At 43.1% G+C, this 17,692-nt stretch overlaps 1 protein-coding gene across 1 annotated transcript in view; it reads left to right on the top strand.

The window, feature by feature from the left end:
• CARD11 (caspase recruitment domain family member 11) overlaps positions 1 to 17,161 on the top strand; it is a 71,666-nt gene extending 54,505 nt beyond the window's left edge. Inside the window, exons 16-24 of the mRNA XM_030578689.1 lie at positions 3,356 to 3,482; positions 4,463 to 4,703; positions 5,148 to 5,244; positions 6,352 to 6,441; positions 8,037 to 8,169; positions 8,748 to 8,927; positions 11,406 to 11,530; positions 12,405 to 12,520; positions 13,048 to 17,161. Coding sequence (XP_030434549.1) covers positions 3,356 to 3,482; positions 4,463 to 4,703; positions 5,148 to 5,244; positions 6,352 to 6,441; positions 8,037 to 8,169; positions 8,748 to 8,927; positions 11,406 to 11,530; positions 12,405 to 12,520; positions 13,048 to 13,252 — 1,314 coding nt within the window. The 3' untranslated portion in view covers positions 13,253 to 17,161. The remainder of the gene's footprint in view (positions 1 to 3,355; positions 3,483 to 4,462; positions 4,704 to 5,147; positions 5,245 to 6,351; positions 6,442 to 8,036; positions 8,170 to 8,747; positions 8,928 to 11,405; positions 11,531 to 12,404; positions 12,521 to 13,047) is intronic.
• Positions 17,162 to 17,692: the final 531 nt, after the last annotated feature.

The raw sequence follows: 17,692 nt of genomic DNA, 5'->3' as shown, positions 1-17,692 counted from the left end.
GAAAGTAGTTAAGGTTATAGAGGTGAATGGTAATCAGGATAAAATACAACATGGTTTTACAAAATGTAGATCTTACCAGACCAACCTGATCTCCTTCTTTGAGAAGATAACTGACTTTCTAGACAAAAGAAATGCAGTAGATCTAATCTATCTGGATTTCAATAAAGCATTTGATACAGTTCCACATGGAAAATTATTAGGTAAATTGGAGAAGATGGGGATTAATATGAGAGTTGGATAAGGAACTGGTTAAAGGGGAGACAACAACATGTCATACTGTCAGGCTGGAGGGAAGTTATTAGTGGAGTTCCTCAAGGTCGATCTTGGGACCAATCTTACTTAACAGTTTTATTACTGATCTTGACACAAGTGAGAGTGTGCTAATAAAATTTGCAGATGATACCAATTTAGGAGGCATAGCCAATACAGAGGAAGACCGGAATATCATATAAGGAGATCTGGATGACCTTGTAAACTGGAGTAATAGAAATGGGATGCAATTTAATAGTGCAAAGTGCAAGATCATGTGTTTAGGGACTAAGAACAAGAATTTTTGCTATAAGCTGGGGACTTTTCAGTTGGAAGAGACAGAGGAGGAGAAAGATCTGGGTGTACTGGTTGATCACAGGATGACTATGAGCTGTCAATGTGTTGCATCCATGAAAAATGTTGTCCTAGGATGCATCAGGCGAGGTATTTCCAGAAGAGACAGGGAGTGTCAGTACCATTACACCAGGCACTGGTGAAACCTCATCTGGAATACTGTGTGCAATTCTGGATGTGATGGGATCCCCGGGGTGCAGCTTGTGACCATGGGACCACTGTTCCCCCTGATCTCTCTCCAGCCCTGGGTTGCCTCTCACAATGCCTTGCTAGTGACCAGCAGCAAATCCCTCCAGGGGCTATCATCACTCAGCACAACCACATGTGGAGACCCAACACCTAGCTAGATTGCATGAATGCTCCCAGAGCCACTCATGAATCACACAGAGAAAGGCACCGGAGTCAAATCCCCCCAGCTCCCAGCACTGTACCTCAGGAATATATGGTTTTGCACTGCTCAAGATGAGCAGTGCAAGTGTATTAATTGGTTCACCACTTCATCAATGGAAAGTGGATATACACTAGCCTTTGTATAAAACCTGAGCAAATTTACCACACACTTCAGGCAAACTCACTGGTAAAGATAAACAGTTAAACAAATGTATTGGTAAACTCACTGGTAAATGTATTGGTAAACTCACTGGTAAAGATAAACAGTTACACAAAAGATAGATTTTAAGTGACTATAAGTGATAGGCAAAAAGTCAGAGTTAGTTACCAAAAGAAACAAAATATAAGCACACAGTCTAAACTCTCTACCCTGTTAGACTGGGGAACAACTAGACTAAGCAGTTTTTCTCTCCCCACTGGATATTGCAGTCCTTAATATACTGATTTTCCCTTGAATCTGGGCCAGTCTCCTCTCCTGGAGTCTTCAGTCTTCTTCCAAGTGTCTTGGTTGCTGGCAACATAGTTGGGGGCAGGAGAAAGGCAAAGCATGGGCCTGCTCTATTCTGTTTTATAACCTCAGTCCCATGTGCTGGGGGAACAGACAAGTCCAGGCATGTCTGGTGGGCATTACTGAGTCTCTAGGCAAGATTGAGCAATTCCCATGGTGTGCAGTTGAGTCATTGAATTGTAGCTCCCTTGCTGGACAATGGTTGTTGATGAGTTGATTGGGTGTTTGGTTACTTTCCTTGCTGTTGCATCTGAGGAGCTAATATCTGGCTGATTCCCTAACTTACAGAATGTTTTAGTGACAACCATACAACACAATTCTCACAACTTCATATGCATTAATGATACGCTTATATGGATAGAGAAATGACTTTCAGCAGATCATAACCTTTCCCCTGATACCTTACAAGGCATGCTTTATATGTAAGATCACAAACATATAAAAATGAGGACTATGGAGGTTACAGGACATTTCCCCAAGGTATAGAATATCACATTTGATATTCCATGTTTAAGAAAGATGAATGCAAACTGGAACAGGCTTACTAGGAGGATCTGAGGAATGGAAAACCTACCTTATGAGAAGAGACTCAAAGAGCTTGGCTTGTTTAGCCTAACCAAGAGAAGGCTGATTGTTCTCTAGGAATACATCAGAGGGATACATGCCAGGGAAGGAGAGGAGTTATTTAAGTTAAGTGCCAATGTGAACACAAGAACAAATGGATATAAAATGGCCATCAACAAGTATAGGCTCGAAATTAGGTGAAGGTTTCTTACCATCAGACGAATGAAGTTGTGGAAAAACCTACCAAGGGAAGCAGTGGAGGTAAAAAACCTAACTGGCTTCAAGACTGAGCTTGATAAGGAGGTAATGGTATGATGGGCCTGCCTACAATGGTATGCGGCCCATCTGCAACTGCCAGTAGCAAAAATCCCCAATGGCTGGAGATGGGACAATAGATGGGGAGGGCTCTGAGTTACTACAGAGAATTCTTTCCCAGGTATCTGCCTGGTGGGTCTTGCTCACATGCTCAGGTTCTAAATGATCACTGTATTATGGGTCAGGAAGGTATTTTCCCTCAGGTCAGCTTGGCAGAGATCTGGGGTGGGGGGGAGTAGTGAGGGGGGTTCGCTGACTTCTGCAGCATGGAGCGCACATCACTTGCAGGTTTAAACTAGTGTAAATGGTGAATTCTCTGTAACTTGAAGTCTTTAAATCATGATTTGAGGACTTCCAGTAACTCAACCAGAGGCTAGGAGTCTATATCAGGAGTGGGTGGGTGGGGTTCTACAGCCTGCAATGTGCAGCAGGTCAGACTAGATAATCATGATGGTCCCTTCTGACCTTAATGTCTACGAGTCTATGAGCTGTTATCCTTAAAACTGTTATACCCAGTAGCCACTTCTGCCTGGAGAAACTGTCATTGTGGTAGCTCTGTGTTTTTGTTCAGCCCCATGGCTTGTGCACCATTCCCTACTATGATTCCTGCAGGAACTGGACATACTATGAGCTTCCCCCCACCACCAGCATTCCTACGCCCTTCCCTATTGCTGCTCTTGATAGGAGAAGCCAGGAAAGGAATAGCTGCTGGCTTACCCTAAAGCCACCATCCCTATACCATTCCCAGTAGTGACTCCTACTGGGGAAACATGGATTATCATGGAGTTACAGTTCCGTCAACTTCTAGAATTTCCAGAGGAGAGAAAAGAAGCTACAGACAAATCATTTAAATGTAATTGCATTGCTAGCAAAAATAGGCAGGTTGTTTAATCTAGAAAGAAACTACAGAATGTAATGGATGGCATAATTGTCTCACACACTGAGCTCACAGCTAAGAGTATCTCTTTCATCTAGCTGGAAGGCTGCATCAAAGGGGAAAATCAGAGCGTTCCCTTGGATACCTGCACAAAGGAAGAAGCTCACTGGACAATTCAGAGGTGCAGTGGACCAGTAACACTCCAGTATAAACCAAACCATGAAGGTAAGACCTAAAGTTTAGCTCATCACAGATTGCCGAAATTCTAGTAAAGGCAAGATTTACACCAGTGTAACTGAAAGCAGACATAGCCCATACATCTGTCATTCCAAGAGTCTGGAGAGTTTACTGCATGGGTCATTGGAGACAATAATCACAGTGTGCCAGATGATTTTTGTGCACTATTTTCTGTGATGTAACATGGTGTGCTACATTTTCTTTTGCACCTCTGAAGTCTGATTTAACAGTTACACTTTGGAGTTTACCTTATTTATTCCTGTTGCAGTTTTATCTTATCTTTAATGGCTGAAGAGTGTGCATGATGAATGGAGTTTGGTTTTGATGATCATGGCTTGTAGCAATAATTTGGTATTTTGGATTAAAAATTACATTCCCAAACCTATTTTTTACTTGTGTAGCTTTGTTGCCCCCTTCTTTATCCTAGTCAGGGGAATTCAGTTGTATAGGTCATGTTGGAAGTGATTTCTTTGATTTTCCTTTGATGTTTAAGCAGAAAAGAACATCACCCTTTTTTGAGCACCACTTGGCTGCAGATAAAGCATGTTACAGATTGTGGGAGTGCCAGTTACAGCTGTTAATAAAGCGAATAGCCTGCCATTAGACCACCTGGTAGAACTCATGTTATACTTGCAGGATGAAGTATAACAGCTTAAGCTTTTCAGCCTGTGTCTTTGTTGGGAAATTCACTGTTTTATGGATGATTTGTATAAAACCTACCTGAAATGATGTTGCCTCAATGTATCCTTACAACAGGAATCTCTTATGGACTGTGATACCTGCAGCGTGAGCTGCTCCCAAACCATTCCAACTATCACTCTATCAGGATGAATTTCCTCTCAGAAGTGCCCTGTCAATTTAAACTAGGATTTCAGTGCAGTGAACAGTGCCTACTCAGAGAAAGCTAGGAATACAGCAGCATTTGGCCACAGATTGACCATGCTTGGCTCCTTCCTTTGTTGCTGCAGGTTACAGGAAACTGCTTTCGGAACTGGATGAAGGATTGATCACGTCAGGAGACTCATTTCACATCCGTCTGAATCTGAACATCTCTAGCCAGCTGGACTGCTGCTCCCTGTCGGTGAAGTGTGATGAGATAGTGCATATTCTTGACACCATGTACCAGGGGAAGTGTGAGTGGCTGTGTGCCAGAGTTGACCCTTTCACTGACAGGAATCTGGAAACAGGGACCATCCCCAGCTACAGCAGGTGAGCATAATGCAGGCTGAAATAGGACAGTGACCATGACCGTGAGCAGCAACTATATGAGCACTGTTGTGTAAATCAGTACCTGCTATAATGGGAGGAGGTGCAACTCTCAGGGTTGGTGGTCAGGATGGGTGTTTGGTTGCAACATAAGCATAAGCATGTGAGCATAAGGGTTTTGAGGGGGAGACCCCAGATTTTATTAGGAGACTGTGGGTTTCTCAGAGAGCAGGATCGGAAGATGTACAGTGGAGACCCCCTTTTCGTCAGCTGTGTACCACAGTCCTGCTGACTATTTTGTTCCGTGTCTTCACTGTGTAATTCATCCATTCCTCATTGCTGTTCTCTTTAGTCTTTTCCCAAACACTGACCATTGATTGCATCCACTCTTTCTCTAGATGATCTCAAATGCATCTTCTTGATCCACATGTTCATTGTTTCATGCAGAGCCCAACAACTCTTTCTGGTGAAGCTACAGCGGTTGATGCACAGAGGCAGCAGGGATGAGACGGAAAGTTCATCCAACACTCTTCGAGCACTCCGGGTAGGTCTCCACAGCCCAGGTCTTTCCACACCAATTGCTCTAGCACTCTATATTGCTCACTACTTCATCTTTACCTTACATTCCTGTTGTGAATCACTCTCTGGAAGCTTCCTTTGGTCCACTCTGTGGGTAACTGTCTTGTGTCTCCATTCCTTTTACCCACAGTGTTCCCTGCTCAAATTCTAGCTCCAGTATAATTTTAACTCCTGATGCTGACAGGGAGAAGTCACCACATGTTTAATATCCACTCTACTTGGCCTCTATTCTCTTTAAGTCTTCCACACCTCTAACCTTCCAAAGGTCTTTCCCTATCGTACATGGGAAGAAGCTGTGTCCTTAGAGCTAATAATCAGAATTTTTTCTCTCCTGTCTTGAACAAGCATCTAACCCTTAGAATTCTCTTTGTCCCAGGGCCCAAAGAATCTGTCTTCTCCAAAAGTATATTCCATGTAGAGAAGTGGGATTACTGTACCGTCTGTGCATCAGGTCTTCAGACTTTCCCCCCTACTCACAATGATACTGGGTTAAGTCTATTCCTTTAGCCCCAAGAGTTCCTATTCTGTACATTAGTACATTAGTTTTCTGCTATATTAGCCACCATGTGTGCACCTAGCACTCTTTTAACACGCTTTGGGACCACACATAAGAATGCTTCCAATAATGCAGAGATGCTACAATCACCATTTGGATTAGACTTCAAACAAGGTAAAGCACCAGATGGTCCTCCAGTCTCCTCTGATCAATTGTCAGGGTAGATGGCAATCACTGGCATAAATGCATGACTGGATGCAAATAGCCCTGCCATCCCACAGTAAACTAGTCACTGCACAGGTGGCCTCTGGTCAAATCTCTAGTGCAGACACAGTCACAAAACTTCCTCTGAAGAGTGGCATGTGGGGAAGTAGTAACAGGAGCAGAGTTTCTCAGCCTATGCAGTGCTAGGTCTGTGGTTTGCACAGAACACTCCTTAACTTTGTAATGGGTATGAATGCTAACGAGTTGCAATCTCCTTAACTGTAAATAGCCGAATAGCTGCTCAAGACCTGTTTTGGTTTTTGGATGCTACGATTTACTGAGATTGATCTTTTCCTGTATAATTCTTATCAGAATACACTGCAGCCAGAGGACCCACAGAATGACCCCAAAGCCAGCCCTCGCCTCTCCCGCGCAAGCTTCCTTTTGGGACAAATTTTACAGGTAATAAAGTTAAAATTCTCCTCTACAAAACATCAGAGCATGATTTTTCACTGGAGTCAGACATCTCTTTGTGACATTCTCAGCTATCATGTTCGCTCAGAGTCTAACTTCCCATGCTGGAGACATTGTACAAGTGCTTATGATTGTCACAAAGAGCTTTAACATATGAGAAATCTGATTGATTTATACTTTCTAACTGTCCCTGTCATGCGGGACCTTTAGCTTTTAATACTCTCATCTCCATTATTAATACAATCTGAGTATATCATACAGCCCTGCCCTGAAGGGCTAAAATGGACCTTATCTGAAGCATGACAATAAATTATCTTGGCCAGACTAACTCTCTTGGTACTTAGGAGAATGAAATCCCAGAAGAGAATAGTTTTTTTTAATTGCAGGGCCAGATATCATGAAGAGGATGGCAAATGGGTGGGTGAATGGTATGATTCATAGATTCCAAGATGAGACCTTTGCCATTATCTAGTATGAACTCCTGTATAACACAGGTCATTGAACTTCCCCCAGACAATTCCGAGAGCAGATCTTTTAGAAAAACATCCAATCTTCATTTAAAAATTGTCAGTGATGGAGACTCCACCATGACCCTTGGTAAATTGTTCCAATGGTTAATTACTCTCACTTAAATATTTGCACCTTATTTCTAGTCTGCATTTATCTAGCTTCAGTTTCCAACCATTGGACCATGTTACGCCTTTCTCTGCTAGACTGAAGAGCACATTATTAACATAAATCCCCAAGGGTGTGGTTGGGAAGGTTAGCGAATGCACAGGTGGGGGAGTGAATATTTGGGTGGATGGTGTATGAAAGAAGCATTTTGTTGAGTGTTTAATTCTGCTATAGGAAAAAAATGTTGAGTGCTGACAAACTAAATGTTGGTGGGTGCAATAAGGTAAGGGTACAGAAATGGGTAGTCTCTGGAACTGCTGTGCTAACATTTGTAGTGGGCATGCTACTCCCCAGTCAGGGCCGATGCTTCCATTTAGGCGACCTAGGAGGTCGCCTAGGGCACCAGGATTTGGGAGGGCGGCAGACTGCTCTGGTGGACCTCCCGCAGGCGTGCCTGCGGAGGGTCCACTGGTCCCGCGGCTCCGGTGGAGCATCCACAGGCACGCCTGCGGCAGGTCCACCAGAGCCACGGGACCAGCAGACCATCCGCAGGAACGCCTGTGAGAGGCCCACGGGAGCCGCGGGACCGGCTAGCCGGCCCTGCCCCTAGGGCGCCAAAAACCCTGGCGCCGCTCCTGTCCCCAGTGAGTCCATCTGTAGTAACTCTGTTGATGCCGGAGGGTTTTGAGAAAGAAATTGAACATGACTCATAAGTAGAGAGAACAAGAGGAAAAGAATTCCACAAGGGAATAACAAAAGCGGAAGGTCAGATCTACGTTGTTTAAAATAGCTCTGGAATTCAGTCAGCAGCTCTGTGGAAGAGTTGGTGAACCTGTAGCCTTGTTTTTGCTAGACACAGAGGTAATTCAAATCTGGTAGATAATGGAAAGCAAACAAATATGTGGAAGAATAAAGAATATAATTCCATAGAATGGGTGAGGGTCAAGCCTCTTTGTTTGCTCTTTCAGTTTGTTAGCAGGTCTGAAAACAAATACAAACGTATGAACAGCAGTGAGCGAGTCCGCATTGTCACTGGTTATTCCTCCAGTCTGGCCCGGACCTCTTCTGAAGCAATGAAGCTGTTGCCTGATAAACTGGAAGGTAAGGACATAACAGCACAACAGGATTTTACACCCACTTGCATAGGTTAAATGACTACACAAGTGGAAGGCAGTGCACAATCAGATCCTAGGCCTTTTCCATATCTAATTTTTATGTTGTGCCTGTGACTCAGTCCTTGGAATTTTCTGGAGAGGCCGGGGGATGATAGCTCTTGAAAACAAGTCCATTGGCCTGAAACTTCCTATTTTGTTGACAACTGTTCCTAGGTTCTCTCCTGTTCTTCCTCCAACGAGATATAACTCCAAGTAATGAATTAGAGTTAAACAAAGGAAAATTTAAGCTGTTAATCAGGAAAAATGTCAAACTGAGTGGTCTATTTAGCTGTGAAATAGTCTCCCAAGGACAATGACGAGGGGCTATTGCTTGAGTCATTTAAAACTAGACCAGACATTGCACTGGAGAATATACTGTAGGGGAAGTACTGCTCTGGGTGGAGGGATGGATAAGATGACCAAACATGCAATTCCCTTCTCTAATGTATATGTGATTCTTCTACATCCTTCTGCTAGTACTGGTTAAGAACAAACTAGATTGTAAATGGTCTCCTCTTTACTCAGATTTGGATTCAGAAAGTGAAATCAATAAGAGCCTAAGTCTGATCCCCTATAGTTTGGTGCGACCAATCCACTGTGACCGCAGGCGCCCGGTCCTCTTCTCTCCCACTATGCTTGCAAAGACCTTGGTGCAGAAGCTTCTCAATTCTGGAGGTGCCTTGGAATTCAACATGTGCAAGCCAGGTAAATGTGTAAAAGATTGCAGTACGTATTAAATTTAGCAAGCCTTTTTACTGTAGGCATACAAACGCCAGCTGCTGGGGACTCCTGCTGCCATGTCACCAAACAGCATAGCTCTGCATCCTGCAACGTGACAATTTGTAAAAACATTCTAAATGTGTCTGAGATATCGATGGTCCTGAGGTGCTGTGTCTGTGAACATTGTACATGTGTAGTTCTATAGTTGCCATGATACACTCCAGAGACTGGCATGTTGTGAGTGTTCTTAGTCAGTACTAATGTGTTTAACTCTAGATAGTGGGACATTTCCATCAGCTTGTGTCTAGCTGTTGCTATAATGATGAATATCTTCCTTCCAACCAATGATAGGTTTCTTTCCAGTCCAGGGCATGAAAATCTTGCATTTGATCTTCTCCAAAGACTGGGTTTTTGAGTGAAACTCTTTCTTGTTAACTGTTTACCACTCAAAGCAATATCCTGTACCGTGATTGCTCTGGGATACACTATTGTCATAGCTCCAATTAAGTGCCACCTCTCTTCTACTCACCAGACAGCTATGAGGATCCAGGTGCTGAATCCCTTCTGTTTTAAGCCTGCAGACTATGAACAGAGTACAGTCACTCCCCTGGTTTAGGATCCCTAACATGCCTTCAGAGTACAGATCTTAATCTGGCACCCCTCCTGAGAGCTTAGACTGCACAGCCCGGTCCCTAGAACCAGTGCTGGCCCCTCAGGATGTGTCTTCACAGCACAGTTATCTCGGGTTATAACTTGACTGTGACCACTAACTCAATTCCCGTCCACGCACGCAAATCTCTAGCTTGAATTAATTGGTGCTGTAGGCTTGGGCTAGCTAGCCCATTGGTGGGGTCTTGGGCTGAAGCTCAAGTGCTTCTGAGTAATACAGCAGGGATGCAACAGCTTAAGTTGCAAGCACTCCACAGCAACTAATCAAAATGCACCCTCAAACTCCTGCCATAGCTTAAACACACCCTCTTTCAGAACTCCACCTGCAGTTTTGAGGCTTCTGGGTTTCCTCTGAGAGGCGCATGGTAAGGTGTGGCACATAGCACATAAAGACGTCACACAGGATTCTAACACATTATTGCTCTTTCTTAATAGCAGGAGACCCGCATCCCTATACACAAATAAGAAACCCTAAGTGCATTGCACTGCCTTAGTTTCTCCACCATTCTGGAGCATTCTGTGGGCTGGAGTCAGAGTCCTTTGAGGCCATCCAGCATCCTTCCATTGCAGTGCATGGTTTGTGTTCTGAAACATGGAGCCTTCTCTCCCTGCACACCCATGCCAGCTTTGGCTGGCCAGTCCATCCTCTTCCCCTCTCCTGCCCACACTTTATGTGTGTCTCCCTGTGAGCCCTTTCATAGCTTTTCAGTTCTTCAGTCAGGTGACTCCTCGATCAGCCTGTTCTGATGACCCCAGACCCTTATCGGGTGACTTCATTGCCAGGTGATCTCTCCCCTGACAAACCAATTTTCCTGGTTTGGAACCAGTCAGTTGTCTAGGATCTTTATGTTTGAACAGAAGACCATCTGAGTTAATGACCCAATGTTGTCAGCCCTGTATCAATACCCATTCGAATTTCAGTCCAACACGGAGGTAAAGAGGTCACAGAGAAGTCAAAATGGAGTTTGCAGCTTGGTAAAGTTACCAACAAAGAATTCATAATCCAACACAATAATAATAAATTATACAAACAGATTTCCCAGATCATCACAACTATTTCATGAAGAGAGACTCTTAAGTTAAAAACCATCTGTTCTGAAATTCCAGTACCCTGGTCTCTGTTATTATGAACAACTTAGACTGATATAAATACAGTAATTTTAAGAGTCTAATTTACTCTGCCATTTGTATGGTTTGTTTACTATTCTGTATTTCACACACCTTGCATAGTGAAATTGGTCTGTTGCTAGTCAGATTGATTTTCAGATTCCTAGGCTCTGTACCGTGCTGTTGAGTTTGGTTTGCAGTGTTTATTTAGTGTGAGTACAAGAGCTGGGTAAGCTCTTCAGAGGAGGAACCATCTCTCTGCTATATGGTTGTCCAAGACCTAGTACAATGGGCCGGGACCCCTTAGCAACACCAGTAATGATGTGGTGATATAGTAACCTAATGCTGTGTGAAATGCTGTCTCAGCTACTATCCAGCCTTGTGATTTGGTGCTGTGGAACATAGTCGCTCTTTGATTTTAGGTGTTGGTATAGTTTTTACTATATCATATTGTTGTAATTGGGTGCATTGATTGTGTTGTGGTGATTGCTCAGAAATTCACTGGCGCAGGCCATATTTGAGGCTTCAGTTCAATTAAATGAATGAAATGAGACCAGCACTCAGGAAGACTCATGGTCTTCTTTCCCTGTACCGTCAGCATCCTCTCTGAATTCCTGCGGGACATTTTCCTAGGTGCACATATTATGTGAACCTACTAACCTTCCTTTCATCCCCTTCCCTCTCCAGATATTATGACAAAGGAAGAGTTCCTAAGGAAGCAAAGGACGGAGACTATCATCTTTTCCAGAGAGAAGAATCCAAACACCTATGAATGCATTGTACCTGCCAATATTGAGGCCGTCACTGCCAAGGTGAGGGTTGTGGAATGTAGCCAGTATTTAGGCAGTCTACAGAGCTGGTTGCTTTTCATAAAAAAAGTGGTCAGTTAACTGCCACATTAAGGGCTTATGTTTTCAGAGTAGCTTCTTTTTTCTCCCTTTCACATCCTGTTCCCAGATTTCTATTTATCTTTCCCCAAAGAGCTTTAGCTTTGTGCAGTTATTTTTCCTTTCTTTTTGATCCTTAGCCATATCCTTTTACATTTGCACTCTCTCTCTGTGATGGCCTACCTTGATAGAGTGAAATACCCTTTCATTTCCTACCCACTCTTCCCTAGTCTGTGTGTGAATGCAAAAGAGAGAGACGGGTAGCTAGACAAGGAAAAGGATAAACTGGGATACAGAGAGAGACAGTGATATGCAGTATAAAGATAACATTTGTAAGACAGAGAGAGAGCTTCAAATACAGTGTATTTGTTACACAGTGGAGAAAAAAAGAAGGATTAAAGTGAGTAGTTGGTTGTTTTTCAGAAGTAATTACAGTATATGTTCTCTTTGATCAAAGACCACACCCATGCATGTGACTATATAATATATGTCTGACTTTATTTTTTGTTTATAGTATTTTAGCTTGTTCATTACCTTTAGGTCGGGTCACTCATTTTTAAACCTTTGCAAAAGGAGAGCTCTCATACTGAGTACTAAAATGAGCTTTTGTCTGATAGGCTAGTTGTGGATTTTGGACCTGAAATGTACATTTGATGTAAAGGTTTTACATCAGGTCTGATGAATGAAGAGCAATTCACCTGACCCTGCTGAGATATGTCTGTCTGTCTCACAAGATATTAGTGTAAGATACTAGCTGTGGATGTTCCCTCATGACCCTGTTATGACTTTATGTTTTTAGAATAAGCATTGTCTGCTGGAAGCTGGAATATGCTGCACAAAGGATTTAATCAAAGCCAAGATATATCCCATTATTCTCTTTATCAGAGTCTCAGAGAAAAACATCAAAAGGTTCAGGTAACATATCAAATCTTTCAAACATATGCTATTGTGTCTTTGTCACTGAATAACACTATAGTCCAATGACTTTATCATGGGAGCTGGGGAGCTGCTTCTTGCTAATCTAGTACTTCAGTATGGCTCTGTTTCCTCCCATTGCTCCTCGCCGGAAATATGACCCCTGGAGTATCTATGAGTTGCCCCAAATCCAGCACTCTGTCACCACTCCTGACGGCAATGTTTGTTGCAGGAGGACGGCATTGGACTGGACTATCTGAGCGCTCCTCCAAACTGAGTGCTCCTGTGCCATTCCCTACTGGGAAAGATTGGGTCAGGAGTAGTGATAATCTCCCTACAACGAGCACTCCTTGACCATTCTCCATGTCAGTTTTGGTGGGAGAGGATATGACCGGAGTAGCTGTCACATTCCAGCTGTCCTACACCCTCCTTTACATCAACTCTTGCTGGGAGAGAGGGAGATTGTAGGGATTCACTTTAAACACAACCCTGTTTTTGCTTATTTTCGGCTTGGTCATCTGATGCAGGAAGCTGTTGCCAAAGCCAGAGACTGAGGAGGAGTTCCTACGCATGTGTCGCCAGAAGGAAAAAGAACTGGAGACACTACCATGCCTTTATGCCCCCCTAGAGGCAGATATGTGGAGCAGTATTGAGGATCTCATCCGAATAATCAAGGAGAAGATTGGGGAAGAGCAGCGTAAAACCATCTGGATAGACGAAGATCAGCTATAAAAATAGCAGCAAATAAAATGGAGCTCAGTGGCTATGAAAGGACACCGTAAAGTGGAGCTGAGGCTTTCAGAATTCTCTGATGCAGTGCCGGCCGCTCCTGTTTCATCTTTCCTGGCTGAGGACTCTTGCTGCTGGCAGAATTTGTGTGTCTAATGAAATCAGAGCTGTGTGTTTAACAGTGAGTGTCCCAGATGCTAGGTAGCTAGGACATGGATGAGAACGCTGCTACCGGCATAGTGTCGGATCCCCCATTCAGAGTCGGCAGCTGTTTAACACATGAGAAGGCCAAAGATCTCGAGAGAGAGCTTGAGGTAATTTATTATGTATAAAGATGGACCTCATTAGTCTCCTGATGTGACCAGAGTAGTGAAATCTATAGGGAGAAAAAGGATCAGGGTCAGGCTGAAGGACATGGAACCTATGGAGCACCCCACGCCCAGTCCAAAGTGAGAAGCTGAGTATGTTCCATTAACGAAGCTGCAAGGTGCCCAGTAGCAACAGAAACACTGCAACTGATACCCTCCGCAGCTACACAGCCCCGTGTGTACATGTATGTGCAGTCATGTGGGAAGGAAAGGAAATAACCCTTGTTCCTGACATTAATGAAAATGACAATTTATTTTCCCTTTATTTTTAAACCTCCCTTCTGTTTAGCAATTTGCAGGAGCCTGCCTAGTTGTGGCACCCTCAACAAAGCAAACTCCCAGCTCTCCAATGGCAAATCAAACCTTTCCAAATGGGCCCACACTGCACTTTGTTGATCCCCGTTACTGTCATTTTACTAGTCCCACTACTTCAATCCTGAATTTCAAAAAGATGCCAATATAGTTAAAAAGTAGAGTATATAAAACTATAACTCAACCCATCTTAATCTATGGAACAGAGACTTGGCCAGCCACAAGAAAGGAAATCAGTATGCTCTCCGCCATGGAAATGAAGATGTTGAGATTGTCAAATGGTTGGATGCTCCATGATAGGAAATGTAATGAGGTTGTAAGGGGCCTTATGTGGGTTGCCGCAACTGAAGACAAGTTGAGGAAGGTTAGGTTATGTCAGTATGGAGACCTGAGAGCTATATCGGTAGAATGGCTCTTGCAATGATTGTAGACAGAAGAGGACAAAAGGGGAGACCAAAGACTTGGTACATAGACCAAATATCTCTAGACCTCAGAGAGAGCAATCTGCATGACAGCCAGGCATACAGTCGTGAGTTTTGGAAGAAGGCTGTAAAAGTTGCTGACTCCCAGTAGGGAAGTGGCAAGAAAGAAGAAGAATTCTGATGCAGGACTAACACTCCTGGAAACTGGATGTCTGCATTTACCCCAGAGACCTACATGCTTCCCCAGCACTGCCATCTGCCAACATGCCCGCTCTGAATAGGAGGGACCATTTTTAGAGGATGATTGGGAAAATTCTTCCTCTAGGAGAAATTCTTCCTCTAGGGGAAGTTCAGTTTCAGTGACCAATTTGGTCCTTGGCCTCTGCCATGATTGCCAGCATGGAAGCCAATGAGTATCACACTTGGCTGTAGACATCTGGGGTAAAATTTTCAAAAGTGTCTACATTACTTAGGAACGTAGGCCCCATTTTCAAAGCCCTGCTTCTGTTGACAGTCAGTGGGACGTAAGCTCCTTTGTCACTTATGTGCTTCTGAAAATGTTACGCCTGTACACTAGGCACTGGATTGAAACCACCAAATTAATTTTCACAGCAGCCTTCCAGTAAGAATGATGTGCCCCACTACTGACCTGGAATAAATGAAACAGTGACCTGTGGCTGTACATTCCTTTTCCCTTGAGTCATCCGTGCCTCCCCATTCACCTCCCTTTTTAGATGGATTCTACACTGAAAGTTGTTGTTGCCCCTGTGCTCATCCAGAGTCCCTGGTTTCAGTGCTTCAGGCCAGCATGCAGCAGCTGGTAATAAAAAGGCACACAGAGCCCAAGCAAAACATCTGGCACTGTCACAGTTGCTAGATGAGTGACTGCATTATCCTTGGGAGGTGTCTCTGATGTTCATGTGTGCTGGGTGCCTCTCCACGGTGATGCACTTTTTTCTGTCCTGGTCAGCTTGCCAGACTGTGCCTACACATGCAGTGGTGTACTTTATTATTTTTTTCTTATGGTACCTAATAGAAATCATTGCCTATTTTCCCTCTCATTCCCTTCTACTGTGCCCATCACATCATTAATGTTTGAAAAGCTGTTCATAGTAAGTATTTCTCTGAGAATAGTTAGTTGTCTGTCCTACTCCATATGCTGGGAATCTGCCCTCTTTTGCAGTGTAGGGGAGTAGAGAGATTATACCACTACTAGTAGTTTGTAATCCCAAAGTTCTTTACAGATTATAGTATGCATATGTAATGACATGCAACCATTCTGTGGCAGGGAGTAACAACCAACTGGTGTACTCAGCACATTGCATGATTCTCTAGAGGGCATTTGTCACTTACAAGAGCTGAAGGCAACATCATTTAGGAGGGCTACATGTCAGAGTGGCATTTTCCAGGTATTTGTCATATCCTGAGACCACAGGGTTTAGTGTTGAACCGTCTTTATGCAGAGACAATGGGAAGGTGGCAATAGAGACTGAGGTTAGATGAGATGATAGAACTAATTATTTTTGTAAAAGGAGTGACTCCATGGAAGCGATGCATCTTAACGCACCTACTGTGATTTCCAAGGCCGTTGATACTGTAAGGAATTGTGAGTGTCTGCTGGTGTGAACTAGTGGAGTCATCCCTAGCTCAGCAAGCAGAACTCCCAGTTCTAGTATGCCCAATTCCTTTACACAGGTGTCTGGCAATCTGTATAGTATGTGGAATCCTCATCCATTTTTCCAGGCTGAATTATTGGAGATGGGCTGGAAGTTTTGTTCCCCATCTGATCCCCAGATGTGAACTCAAGGGGCAGAGCCACAGCTGGTGTACATTGCCATAGCCTCATTGAAGTCTGTGGAGTTATCTGTGACAACATACACCAGCTGAGGATCTGGATCCTGATCCAAGTGTCACCTCTCTGTAATGGGGCAAACTAACCTGTGGTATCTATACATATGCAAACAAATATGTGTTTTTCCAAATTTGAGGGTGTTCAGCATCTGTGTTCAGACTCCGCCTGTTCCAAAAATAGATTTGAGATCCACCTTTGGAGCTGGGGCTCAGTTCCAGGTTTTTGATTCACCTAGTTCTTATTTGTGATGTATCTTTTTAAATTACCAACCCCACCTCCCTCAGTCACCCAGACATTCTTCTGAGCACAGCCAATCTGTTAATCATCCTTGGGTTGCAGACAACATTTATTCAGAGTTTGTAAGGGGTTAGGAGCAATAACTAAGCAAATTGCCCACCAGACAACTAATTGGAAATTGGTTTAATTTATTGTAGAATAAAGATGGGCCAAAAATCCCAGTCTGAACTCTCCTGGGTGTGGGGGGTTGAAATCCAGATTAGAATCCAAGCTTTCCCAAATGTCAGGGTGTTCACTCTTTAGCTCAAGGAGTGTCTCTTTATTCTTCATTTGTACAGCCCCTAGCACAATGGGGGTCCTGGTCCAATTTTGGGCCTTCTAGGTGCTACCACAATACAAGTAAATAATATCAATAAAACGGTCCATTAAAGAAACATTCAAGCTGCAATACCACATTCAAACTGGAATCCAGGGTTTGAATCTGGAGATTTGGCTCAAGGCCATCTCTACTGAAGATGCATCTAATTTGTATAACCTTTAGTAAGTAAGCAAAGTTTACATCAAACTCTTAAAATACAAGTTGCTGAAGGTTTGTAATTGGAAGCTGGAAAATGTCTCAATTTTCTTCAAAAATCTTAAGTTGAAAAGGTGAGATTTCCAACATCCAAGGTAATTGCCTTGTCACTTGATGAGCTATTTATTTTGTAAGAACACTTACAGAACCAGGAAATAAAAATCTTTTTTTAAAAATGAACTGTTGGAAAATCTATTTCTTTACCCTTAAGTAATTGCAATAAGAAGAGCTGGCTGAAAATTTTCCAATGATATGTTTTTCCACCAAGAAGTGGAAAATGGAAACATTCCACAGAAGGAAGATAATTTTGATGAAATGTCATCACATCAAAATGAAGCCTTTTGATAATGTTGAAACATTCCATTTTGACATTTTCAGAATGGAATGTTTTGATTTTTGGTTTTGACATTTTTATGTTCATTTTTTTAAGTTGAAATGTTTCAATTGACCCAAAACAAAACATTTTCAAAAATTTAATTTCACAGGAAATTTTGAAATTCTCTCAAGTATCAGAGGGGTAGCTGTGTTAGTCTGGATCTGTAAAAGCAGCAAAGAGTCCTGTGGCACCTTATAGACTAACAGACGTTTTGGAGCATGAGCTTTCCCACTTCGTCGGATGCATGCACGTACATGCAGCTCGTGCTCCAAACATATGTTAGTCTCTAAGGTGCCACAGGA

The sequence above is a fragment of the Gopherus evgoodei genome, chromosome 10 (assembly GCF_007399415.2).
Source record: "Gopherus evgoodei ecotype Sinaloan lineage chromosome 10, rGopEvg1_v1.p, whole genome shotgun sequence".
Lineage (NCBI taxonomy): Eukaryota > Metazoa > Chordata > Testudines > Testudinidae > Gopherus > Gopherus evgoodei.
Note: the sequence above shows the minus strand (reverse complement) of the source record. Positions and strands in the feature narration are given on the sequence as shown.